Source organism: Artemia sp. Qi Xiang Cuo, chromosome 21, assembly GCF_049724085.1.
Source record: "Artemia sp. Qi Xiang Cuo chromosome 21, ASM4972408v1, whole genome shotgun sequence".
Taxonomy (NCBI): Eukaryota; Metazoa; Arthropoda; class Branchiopoda; order Anostraca; family Artemiidae; genus Artemia; species Artemia sp. Qi Xiang Cuo.
In genome coordinates this window covers 43053451-43065762 of record NC_142814.1, presented here as the reverse complement: position 1 = coordinate 43065762, position 12312 = coordinate 43053451, and the positions used below count along the sequence as shown (strand labels likewise).

The 12312-nt window shown below is 33.2% G+C and overlaps 1 protein-coding gene across 1 annotated transcript in view; it reads left to right on the top strand.

The window, feature by feature from the left end:
• The window catches only part of LOC148939592 (uncharacterized), a 72773-nt gene extending 69606 nt beyond the window's left edge, over positions 1-3167 (top strand). The window contains exons 13-14 of the mRNA XM_089107134.1: positions 2093-2221; positions 2904-3167. Coding sequence (XP_088963260.1) covers positions 2093-2221; positions 2904-3011 — 237 coding nt within the window. The 3' untranslated portion in view covers positions 3012-3167. The remainder of the gene's footprint in view (positions 1-2092; positions 2222-2903) is intronic.
• Positions 3168-12312: the final 9145 nt, after the last annotated feature.

Here is a 12312-nt window from a genome sequence, read left to right as displayed (position 1 = left end):
GTTGATTAAAGAGTCTAAAAATATTTGATAATAATGGAAGATGTTGTTCAGAAAGAAATCGAAGAAACACGCAAAAATAGGTGAACTATGTAGGAAATATAAGCACCATCATACAAATCTAGATTTTTTTTTTTGGAGGGGGGGGCGTTAGCCATTTGGTCTTGAGCCCAAAGAACCTTGCAATCTTAGCACCTAAAAGCTAAGGTATAACCACATAGAAACAGAGGAGCATGTTGTAAAAAAAATATTCTGGAATCTTTCGTTCGTTACTGTAAGAGGCCCAATCAAGTGGAACTTCGCTTTTCGATCCTTCTATTGGCTTTAAATTTCACTCATAAACCAACCAGGTTTTAGAAAGGCGGGGTCATTGGGCTTATCTTTGCGTCACACGCTTGAGGAATAATGTGATTGGCTTACCTCAATAACCTTGCGTTCTTTTTACTCGTTCAAGATTTCGCTGAGAAACTCAGGAGGATCAGTCTCAAAAATCAATCGAATTTAAGCACATATTTTACCTCAAAATATAGGAAGCTCGAAGCCTTAACAGTACAGTAAAGTAGGGTGGAATTTTTACAATTCAGCTTTTGTAAAGGTAAATAATTTTGTAAAGTAAAATAGCATAAAAAGTGATTATTAAATGTTGCAAATCGGCTTTTATGAAGCTGAATGGTGATTCAGATTCATACAACAAAAAGGGGATTACCAAGTAAGTGCACCACTCCGAGGTCAACAAAGTTGTACATGCTCCTTCGCTTTAATATGTCTAAAACTTCACTCCCTCCTTAAGAATATGTGCAACTTATAAAAGTGGGAACTGGCGCTTGAGTGGGAAAAAATCATCAGCACCATCTATCATTTGGTACTTCTTGGCATTCTCTTCAAATTTCTCGGTTGTTTTTTTTTTTTTGTTAGAAACTTAGATCCCACATTTATTAACCAAACTATTTTTGCTAATTACACCAATTTTGCCTTATTGTTGCACCAATAAATCGCAAGAAACGCCAAAAGCTAGATGACGCTGGTGATTTGATACTAGCTCTAGTCTCCAATCTTATAAGATACCCATACTTTTCGTTCCGCTTTTTCCTCCCCCCTCGGAATTCAAGCCTCTCTTATTAAGAAGGCCTTGCTTTTCATTTGACCCGTGACGGATGGCACAAACATATTTTTTCTAGAAATAAATCTTTCCTTTGGAAAATGTGGCCTAGCCATCATAATATTTCTTCGTTACAGCGGTAGAAAGTTGAAGATAGCCACATTTATTGTACAGCTACTTGTTTGATATACAATCTGTTCAATGCTCACCCAAAACTATCTTTCGGGAATTCCTCTGAGATTAAACTATCCTTCTCCTCAACATCTTTCGCGGTTCTTTGAGACGCCACTCTGTAATTATAGCCCTATTTATACGCCTATATATTTTTGCGCCAATTTTTTTATTTTAGCCAAAAAAAGGGGTCAAATCATATTCTTCAATCATTTTATTCTTTGTTATATGGTCTGTCAAATGAATTCCTAAGATTATCCTTAGAAATAAAAATTCCTATCCTTTGAACTGATAGTAAAAAAAGACTCCTTAGACAATTTTTTTGATAACATTCTGCAAATCTTTCTTGGCGTTTTTAAGCGGCCATATTGTTTGCCTCGGCTTCCAATATCCTGATGTTAGTTCGAAGATTTACTTCTTTTTCTTCCAGTTTTTTTTAACTGCGAGAAAAATGCGTGTAACTACGAAAAATCCACTCTCCAATAGGTACGTCCACTGCCAACTGTGGATCAATCCACATTATGTCCTCACGTGATGTACTCGTATAATAAACATTAAGTACGCTTGTAATACAATTATCACCGTCTCACCCCTCAGTGAAAAACAATAGGGTTGCTGATGCCCTGTTCATGTAATCCACCTACATTTCAGAATTGCCCCCCCCCCCCCCCAGGAAAAAACTATTAGGGCTGCGGATATCTTGTTCATAATATACAACTGCATTTAATGGTTGCCCCCTCCTCCCAAAAATGGTATCAGGGCTATCACCCCTGCTTACAGCATTTAGGTATCGTATAAATATAATCTACCCGTTTTACTTTGCAGGCTCTGATAAAGTTGACTCGTCAAGAACAAATAGCTGAACAGGTGAAAACTGTTTTGAAGCAGCATTACAGGAAGAAGAAGATTAATAAGGAAGAATACAAGGATATTATGAAAAGGGCTGTTGGGAAAGTAAGACTCATTATTTATTTTATTTTACATTTTTTTTTTTCAAGCATGAACTTGAATAGAAGAAAAAAGGCAGCCAGCGAAAATGAAAATGTAATGCAAATATTTCGGCGTAAAAATAAAATTGGACCGAAATAAAACCACCACTAAAATAAAATCAATACCCTTCCAAAGCAAGGCTTGGAAATTTTGCACTGTATTTTCATTTGTACCGGCTGTAAATATCCTTTTTTATTGTTTTCATGTTTTTTCCCGTCACGTCATGCCTAGCCAGTGTTGCCTCAGAAATTATTTATTGTAATTTAACAAAAAAAAAGCAAGAAAATAGACGGAGCATAAAAAACTCAAAGCATATGCCTCAGAAAAAAAACAAAAAAAGTGAAAAGGGGATACCCATTAAGGTTTCAATCAATTTTTCTGTTTTGTTTAGCTGTTCGTCTTGCAATAGCTACCATGGAGCCACGGGAGAGGGATATTGCCTCCCCCTCCACTTTTTTTGTGTTTCCGTTGAAAAATAATAAAACTGCACATCTTTTCTAGATTTTGAAAACCTTTTTTTTCCTTTTTTTCTTTTTTTTTGTATGTCTCCAACCAAAGAATTTTGGAAACCCTTGCATCAATTCAGGGTATGAGTGCCCGTGACTGTTAGCGTTTGCCCATTACTTACTGTTGTACTTTGTTTCAGATTCTTCAGTCAAAGGCATCATCAATAAACCCTTCTAAGGTAGAGGCGCTGGTAACTGGTTACGTGAAGAAGATAATCCACGAACGGAAGAAGACTAACAACTCGTAGAAAATAGTTAGGTGTATAGTTTGGTGTCCCAGCAGCTCATTATTTTATTGTTTTTTCGTCTGTCTTTTTTTCTATCTAGAGTTTAAGTTGAGATCATCGTTTTTTTTTTCATATGAAATTGTAATTTGTCCATAAATTAAATTTCTTTTTGTCTTATTTTGTTTCTGTCTTAGTTTTGGTATTATCTTCCTGTGCTAAACGATGGGTATCTAAACTCTAGAATATATCCAAAATAGGGATACTGAAAGGATAATTTTTGTAGGAAGGGAGGGGGGGGGATAAAATAACAATAAAAAATGAGTCAAGATTTCTGAATTATACATCAAATGATGTTTGTCTGCGTACGTACCAAATAAATTAAATAGTTTACTACTAGGTTACCACCATTTATTTAATAATAGTTTACTAATAATAATACAAATAATAATAATAATATATATATATATATATATATATATATATATATATATATATATATATATATATATATATACTCACTGAAACCCAGTAATCAGACCTTTCATACCTTTATAATAATCACTCTCAGTTCTTGTTTCTTCCATAGTTGTTGCAGTCGTTTACAGAAATTGTAAAGAAATTCACCTAGTTGCCCAATAAAATTGGAATTTTCGCAATTCTGGGTAGTTGCTTAGCTGATCAACTAAAATCCCCAAAATTGGTTACTAAATTGCCGCAACTTTTAAATTTTCGTCCCAGAGCCTATAGTTACTCTAATCCAGTTCACCCACGATCATACAAAAAGGGTTTTAAATTTTTCTTTTTTCAATAATTTATAATGGCTGACATTCAAATAAAAACACATTATTGCTATTCGATTTCGATTGAAATTATATCAAATCTATCAGTTTGTAATGGCAAAGTGCCGACCCATGAGATGTGCTCTGATTTTCAATAGGTGTTAAGGAGGCTTTTCAGTAAACTGGAAGCATCGATAGAATTCTAATGCATCATTGACTCTATCAATCTCTAGTGACAATTTTTTTTTTAGCCCCATCTAATCGATTTAAGTAGATCTTCTTTTTGAGATAAACCTTGCTTGATTTGGTGAGATTCGAGTCAGTGGCGCCTTCCTTATCTTAGGAACACCTAAGGAAATCTCACTAAGAGATAACAAACTAAAAGAAAAGCGAGGATTCTACTTTAAGATTCTTCATGTTATAATGAAATAGAAAAAAAGACCTTTTTCATCGACAGTAACTGAGATTCTCAATTAATTTATCGGATCTCAAATATGCAGTATTTAGTAAATTTAGAGTTTGTTTCGGTTGTATTAGATTTAAAGGAGATTTAAATTGTTTTTTTTTTTAATATTACCGTTATAAAATCCTCGCTATATATATATATATATATATATATATATATATATATATATATATATATATATATATATATATATATATATATATATATATATATATATATATATATATATATATATATATATATATATATATATATATAGCGAGGATTTTATAACGGTAATATTAAAAATGGAGTTGCTAAGATTAATATAAATTTTCACCGGGATTGAATTGTCTAGAGGAAATTTCCATGGGGAGTATATTTCTCCGTGGATGTGGGGCCAGATTTTCGGGAATTTTTTGACAACGATGTGAAATTAAATAGAAAATATAATTTTTTCAACTGAAAGTAAGAAGCAACATTAAAATAGAAAACAAACAGAAATTATTACGTATATGAGGGGGGGGGGAATTGTCTACTCCCCAACACCTCGCTCTTTATGCTAAAGTTTGAATTTTGTCCAAATTCTTTAAGAACGACTCCTGAAACACAAGGGTCATTTAACTAGAAGGATAAGAAGTTGTTTTTTTTAAGTACTAAAAGATGTATCGTAAAGAATGAGATGTTGAGGAGGAGGCAATCCCCTTCATTTATGAATAATTTCCGTTTGTTTTGGCTTTTCATGGTGCTCCTTACTTTCAGTTGAGAAAACTTACTTTTTAATTTAGTTTCTTACAAGGTCAGTCTTGTTTAGACGAATTGATCTACGAGCCAAACAAAAATTAAGCCAAGTATTTAAAATGTTTTGTTTCATTTATGAAAAAATTAATAACAAGTAAAATAGTCCAGATTGGGAAGGAGTTTCTTCAGACGATGAAAGCATTAGCTTTTTGGAAAAGCGATGATATTTATCTGAGAAAACAAAAACGTGATCACTTTATAGACAGTGATAGAGTGATAAACGTGATTAGCAATAGCATAGACACAAGTAAACAACAGACGTCTATTTCCACATTTTCATAACACAACCTTTCCATTGCACAGGATATTGAGTGAGCAACAGGGTTACCGCTAGGTAAAAAAAAACAATCATAAAAATATAAAACAACGAATGAGTCAGCAAAAATTAATCACTTAATTTATGATTTGTCTGGATTTTTTTTTTCCGAAAGAGGTAAAAAGGGTATAGCTTTTTATTCTTTAGATCATCAGAAATCTGAAGGCAGTTTTTTGAGTACATAGGAGGCAGACAATTTAAAGACAAAAGGAAATTGGGTTTTTTAATCATAGCAATGCTGTAATGGTTCTTATGGGCGAATTGCCTTGTTATCAGACCTGAGGACAAACACAAATATGGATCTAGTCAACATTTTACAACCTGATGCTTCTATACTTGGATGTACAATTACACTTTGCGTGACGATTTTACCGTGGTTTTATTTGGAAAAGACAAAAATATCATATGGTGGTCTGCATAATCTACTTTTGACTCGGTTGAATTCTCTTAGGTTGCAAAATCGAACTAACGACCTAGGATGATCCTTGAAAATTAATGAGCAGTAGGCCAAAATTAAAAAAGTCACACAAAAGAAATCAAAAACGTGTTTTGCTTTTTACAGAAATATATACTTGAATCTCTCTTCAGAAATAGTATAACAATACTAAATTTATTCTCAATAAAGTGTTCGTGCGTTTTTTGTTTGGATTTGTGTACTATGCTTAAACAAATCAAATTAGCCAAAATTTTATCAAATTAAATGTTGAAATTTTGAGTATTTTATAGCTGCATATATACCATAGCATGCTTTCGGTTCAAATAGGCTACCCAAAATATGTCATCAATCAGCTGACCTATAACAAGTTTAAATCGAGGAAGGTGAGCTGGAATCAACTTAAATAAAACTAGGAGCAGTAAATTGTAACGAGCTGACAAAAAGGTGAAATTTTGGAATCATTAATAACAAAGGTTTCATGTATCCTAAAGTAACAACAATATTCGTAATTCCACAAGAGTCAAACGAAATCATATCTCCTTCTTATAAAAGCAATTAAAATTTGATGAGACGAAGAATGTAAGAGAGATGTTGAAGCATAGAAAAGATCAGAAACAAATTTTAAAAATATAATTGCTCTAAAGCACTTTTTGTGTTTCTTTGAAACACTTCGTTAAGATTGTACTGAAGATGTGATGGTCATTTTAAACCATCTTTCAATCCTGCACTTTGTTTCCTTTAGAGTCGATCTTTAGTTTAAAATAGCCAGGGAGATCAGGGGCCTTAATGTATAAATGGAAGGGAGGAAGGGGAATATTTCTCATAATCTAATGCAGTAGGAGTATCCATTTAGTTCAGGCATATGTTTCAAAATACTTTTTCAGGTATTGATATTAAAAAACAAAAACTTATTTAACGTTTTCGCTTAAAAAATAGAAAAAAATTGACCACCCTACATTTTGATAAAACATCCCCCCCCATATTTTAGGGAACTAACACCCCCTATGTGTCAATTTGAGTAAATAGTGTAAACTTTTTCTTGCTTGTTAGAAAATGAAGATCTACTGAACAAAAATTCCAATTGCAAGAGTGACATATTATTTAAAGTAACCATTATATATTTTAACTGCAATCCTCGCAATTGATTGAACGTTTCTCAACACCAAAATGGTTTCTGAACAATTATCTGAATTGGTTTTTAATTTATTCCCAGACCCTTAACAATGTACCCTTTTGAAATATTCTTAAGGACGCTGAACAATTGAAAACCAACTTCACTTTCTTTCGTTTTGCATGACACCTACTAAGATATCCCATTAGGGCACACTGTTTAAAGCTCATCAATAGTCTTCATATAAAGTTTTATCCCATTTGGGTATGCTGTTCAAAGCTCATCGATAGAATTCATATGGCATATTCTACTAAATTATTTCCCGATAATAGAATTTCCGCCGTTCAACTTAAAACTTTTTGCTAACATCGTTAGGGAATATCTTTAACAAATACTTGCTGAAGAAAACTTTTGGAGAATTTAACGCAAAATACAATTCTGTTTCCATCCTCCAAACAAATACCTGTTAGATAACACTGTTAGCAAAAAAAATTAAAGGCGGAAAACCCATTATAGATGTTGGTAAACTTATCGAAAAATACGGTCAGAAGCTTCCAAAACAAGTTTGTAAACCGCCCCTTCTACACTTACTATGCTGTCATATCTTATTCCTTACTTTTGTTACAAGTGCCTGTTTTTTCTTTATTTTTGTGTTTTTTTTTATTGTTTCTTATTTTGGAATTTGTCTTTATTTGTCGTTTTTTTTATTGTCTTTATCCTAAATAGTTCTTTTATTTTTCTTTTATTCAATAAAAAATTACATTGCAAATAATAGCAAAACCGCCATATAGGGCGTGTCTGAGAGATGCTGTAAGCAAAAATCCAATGTAAAATCCACAGAGATATCCAACGTTGTTGTCCGAAAGCTATTTTGCAGAATATGCTGCTTATTCTGCATCAAATTGCAACTATATCGATTAACATATTTGAACTGAGTGTTAAAACGTATTTTAAGCGGCGTGTTCAAGTTTGGCCAAGCGAAACTGAAGCTAAATTGTAAATCTACCTATTTTAATGGGTTACAGTTCTTCCTCAGAGTTAATTTTGGTATTATTTGCCATTATGTACCAACTATTATTGAGAAACAGACACAAAATACTGTACCTGAAATTACTGAACTTTTGTTTATAGAGCTATATAGGGCTAGGGCTGGGATAGGGCTATATAGCCCAGAGACATAAGAGGTGGGGAGGGTCTGAAAACTAGATAGCCTGTAAGCTACTCTGATAATAAAATGAACACAACTTTTTTGTATTTCAAGAAGTAAAAACTGTGTTTTTAAGCGTTTATTTTAGAAGAGGGTATTAAGAAGACTGTGAATGAGTTGAGGAATACAAAACTGTTATTTCCTTTGCCAAATTGTAATATTTGGTACTTTCTTGTATTTGATTATTTCATTAAAAAATAGTTTAGTTTTTAAATCTTAAGAATTTTGTATTAAAGTGTCAATTACAATTCGGGGAACGATGCAATTGAGGATTTTCAAATCAGAAAATAAACTTCAAGTCACAAATTTATCCAATAACTTCTTATCGTTGAAAAATCTGGCACAAAATCTTACACTTTCACTAGTTTTTGGTTAGCTAAATTTGTCAGATTATCCTACCAATTATCTTAGTCCGAATGAAAATCCAACGAAAATCCAACACTTATCCAAGATAAAACAAGAACGCGGAGCTTTCGGACACATAAGGCCCGTTTTTTAGCACTAAGATCTTACATCTAAGATCTTACATCTTCCTGCAAAGATTATCGTTTTTTAACTCATCTTTGTTCTAAGATCTTACAGCTGACTAATGTTAGCAAAAAGTGTGAAGACCGCTACTGTTCTGCCATATAGAACAATGATGAGAGAACTTTGATGATCTACTCATCATTGTTCTCAGACCGCTGATCAGAGCAGAATGATGAAAGACATTTGCACAAAAACGACCAAAGATGTAAGATCTTTGTTCAAAGATTTCACTTTTAAGCTTTTTCTGACAAAAGGTGTAAGACCTTAGCACATTGATGGGTGAAAAAACGGCCCTATAGACAATTTCGTAAGTTTTGTTAGACTTGCAGTGCTACCTACAATATGATATCCTTATGTTTTGAAGAGAAAGGAAGATTTAAGGCTTGGTTTTTGATACCCTATAGGCTAGCCAGTGATTTCTTCGGACTGCTATTTATATCAAACAGTAGGTATAATTGCCCGTTTTTTCTGTTCAGATTGGTTTATCTGTAATATTGCTGATGGAACTCTATTCTTAGCAAAGTTCTAGGCTATATGAGAGACTGAAATCTTGTAAAGTAGAGTAGGCCTAGTTGAGTTTGTTTATTCATATGCAACTTTCAAGAATAGGGCAAGAGCCTAAATTTTGTTTTAAAATAACCTCTTAAGAATCTACAAATCCTCCTTTGAGTGACTCTGGCCTTTGAAGACCCTGGAGAAACTTAGTGGCTGTCTATAAAATTAATGGCTTCAGAAATAGATTTAGAATCAAATAAAGTGGTAAATATTTACCAAATCATATTATTGACTTACAAATAAAGTAAATATACCACTTGATGCCTTTTTTTATGCTCTTTTCAATTATAATAATCATTTTTGTTGGAAATGAAGATAAATATTTAGAATTGTGGCCCCTGTTAAGGAGACATGTTAAGAAAACAATTCTTACTTTCAAATATGTATACTGATCCTAGTTCTCATATTATCAAAGGGGAGAACCTTCATCATTAAGTCTTTCCTCTAAAAATCCTTTTTCCAGCTTAAAAAAAAGTTTCCTAAAACCACCACACTGAGATTCAATGCCTAAGTCTTTTGAAATTGCCACCAAATAAGTTGTTTTATAGATAGCATTTAGCACGTGTGACATAGCATGTGTTTATTGACTGGTGCCAGGTAAACTTTGATCTGGATGATAAGTATCTGGTTTGTATAGTTCAGCAGCCTGTAGCAATAGATGATGCAGTCTGGCCCCTTTATTGGGAAAAAAGGTTTTCCAATAAAACTCGGCAAGATATCCAGCCATATTTTTGTCTGATCTCCCGTACTTGGGAATCACTGCACGCATTGAATGCCATAGACATTCAATATTTTGTGTGTGGGCCCCAGTCACAGGGTCCACAAAATTCAAAGAATGGTTGACAGTTAGGTGTTGAAAACCTTGCATGCCTAATCTATTGTATGAGCTCCATCAATCAGAAATTATAGTTGTTCCTGGATGTATCCACTCTGTTATAATTTCTAGTAGAGTGTTGGCAGTTTGGTCAGGAATGGGAACAATAAAAAAATTTGCAGTGTCTCTCTCAATACCTCCAAACACCCACTGTGCTTCAATATAGCATCCCCTATTGTATTTTCTTTTCCCTATCTTTGCTTCATCTATTTCGACTATTTTTCCAGGACTACCCAATTTACAACTGTGTTTGTCAATAAAGTCAAGGCATATTTTGCAACAAAAACTTTGCCAATCAACAGCAGTTGCTGATGATATGCCAATCTCATCAACCATAAATTGCTGAATATGAGCTCCTCTGTCTAAACTGCAAAAAATCAGCATAATCTCTGCTATTTGTTGATACAATATGTTTGCATTTTTGCACCAAGTCCCTGTATTAATACTTTGACTAAAAGTGCACTTTTTTTTAATAAGTTTATGCCCACATTGCTCTGTTCTTGTTTTTCTATATTGGAATCCATTTTGTGATTCATCAAAATAGTATTCAATATGACAATGAGGGCAAAACAGTTTAGTTGGCACAATGTTATGATTCATTAATAATTGCTGTCCATCACCTTGACCTTGATGGTATAGTCTAAAAGACATAATTTTATTGTCACATAAGACACATAAATTTTTTGTTAATGGCATGATTTCAAGCAGAATTCACAATTTCTATAATTTCAATATACCACTGCTTTTTCTTTAAACACGCGCTGTGTCACACATGCTGAACAGTATCTATAAAACAACTTATTTGGCAGCAATTTATAGCAGCAATTTCAAAAGACTTAAGCATTGAATCTCAACGTGGTGATTTTAGGGAGCTTTTTCTCTTAAGCTGGAAAAAGAAGGATTTTTAGTGGAAAGACTTGATGATATAGGTTCTCCCATTGGATAATATAAGAACTAGGATCATCATACATATTTTAAAGTAAGAATTGTTTTCTTAACATGTCTCCTTATCAGGGGCCACAATCCTAAATTTTTACTGAAATGAATTCTACCCCACCCCTATATATACCAATTCAGGGTATATATTTGCACATTAGGGGGGTGGGTGTCAAGTTTAAACTTACCTCCCATTTACATCAGAATTAAAATGTACCCCTACCCCCTTATGTGCAAATATATACCCTGAATTTGTATATATGGGGGTGGGGATAAAATTCATTTCCAACAAAAATGATTATTATATTTGGAAAGAGAAGAAAAAAAGGCATCAAGTAGTATGTTTACTTTGTTTGTAAGTTAATAATATGATTTGGTAAATATTTACCAATAAAGTTTCTAAGTTCTGTATATAAGTCATTTACAGTATGGAGAATTACAGGAGCATAGCTCCAGCATTTTTTGAGGGGACAAAAAAGTTCCACATCCTGAGAGTCAAGGGGCATGGGCTATATAAAAGCTTTTTCCAATTTTTTTTTTTTTGGGGGGGGGGGGAACTGCCCACTTACCACCCCCAAACGATGCCACTGAAGAATTATATTTGAATTTGAAAAATATAAATGTTAAAATGTTTAAAATTCTACTTTAGCTACTTTTGGCTTTCTTGGAAAGCGGTTAGTTATGGATTATGAAATTTTCAGGGATGGAGCTACAGGCTAAAGTATGTCTTGGGAAGGTATTTTGAAGTACCTGCCTCCACTCCTTCTCCCTCTTGAGGGTCCTGAAAGTTGCCTACATGACATGTCTATACCTATTGAAATTTTGACAAAACAAGATTTTACCTTAATTTTCAGTTATCAGTTTCTTTTTCTGTGCCTTTAGTTCTGTAAATACAATTCCTGCTATTTGAGTAGAGTTTTAAGCCATATCAATGTTTTTTTTCAAAATTTAGGAGATGTATTTGCATATATTTAAAATGTTATAAATTGGGATTGAAAAGTTGTGAAACTAAAAATAATTTTGTTGTACTTCATTTAAGAAGAAGATCTACTTTTAACTTTTGTAACAAACATTTTTTTAGAGGTCATCAAAGATCAGGACCCTTTAGAGGGAGAAGGAGTGGAGATAAGTACTTCAAAATACCTTCCCGGGACATACTTTAGCCTGTAGACCCATCCCTGAAAGTTTCATTTTCCTAACCTAACCCCTCTCCATGATAGCCAAAAGTAGAATTTTTCCATCATAGTTAATGCATTACAACTACAGCTCCACTATAGTTTACCAACACCCCTCCCCCTCATGTACAAATATATAGGCCAAATTATACATTTCCC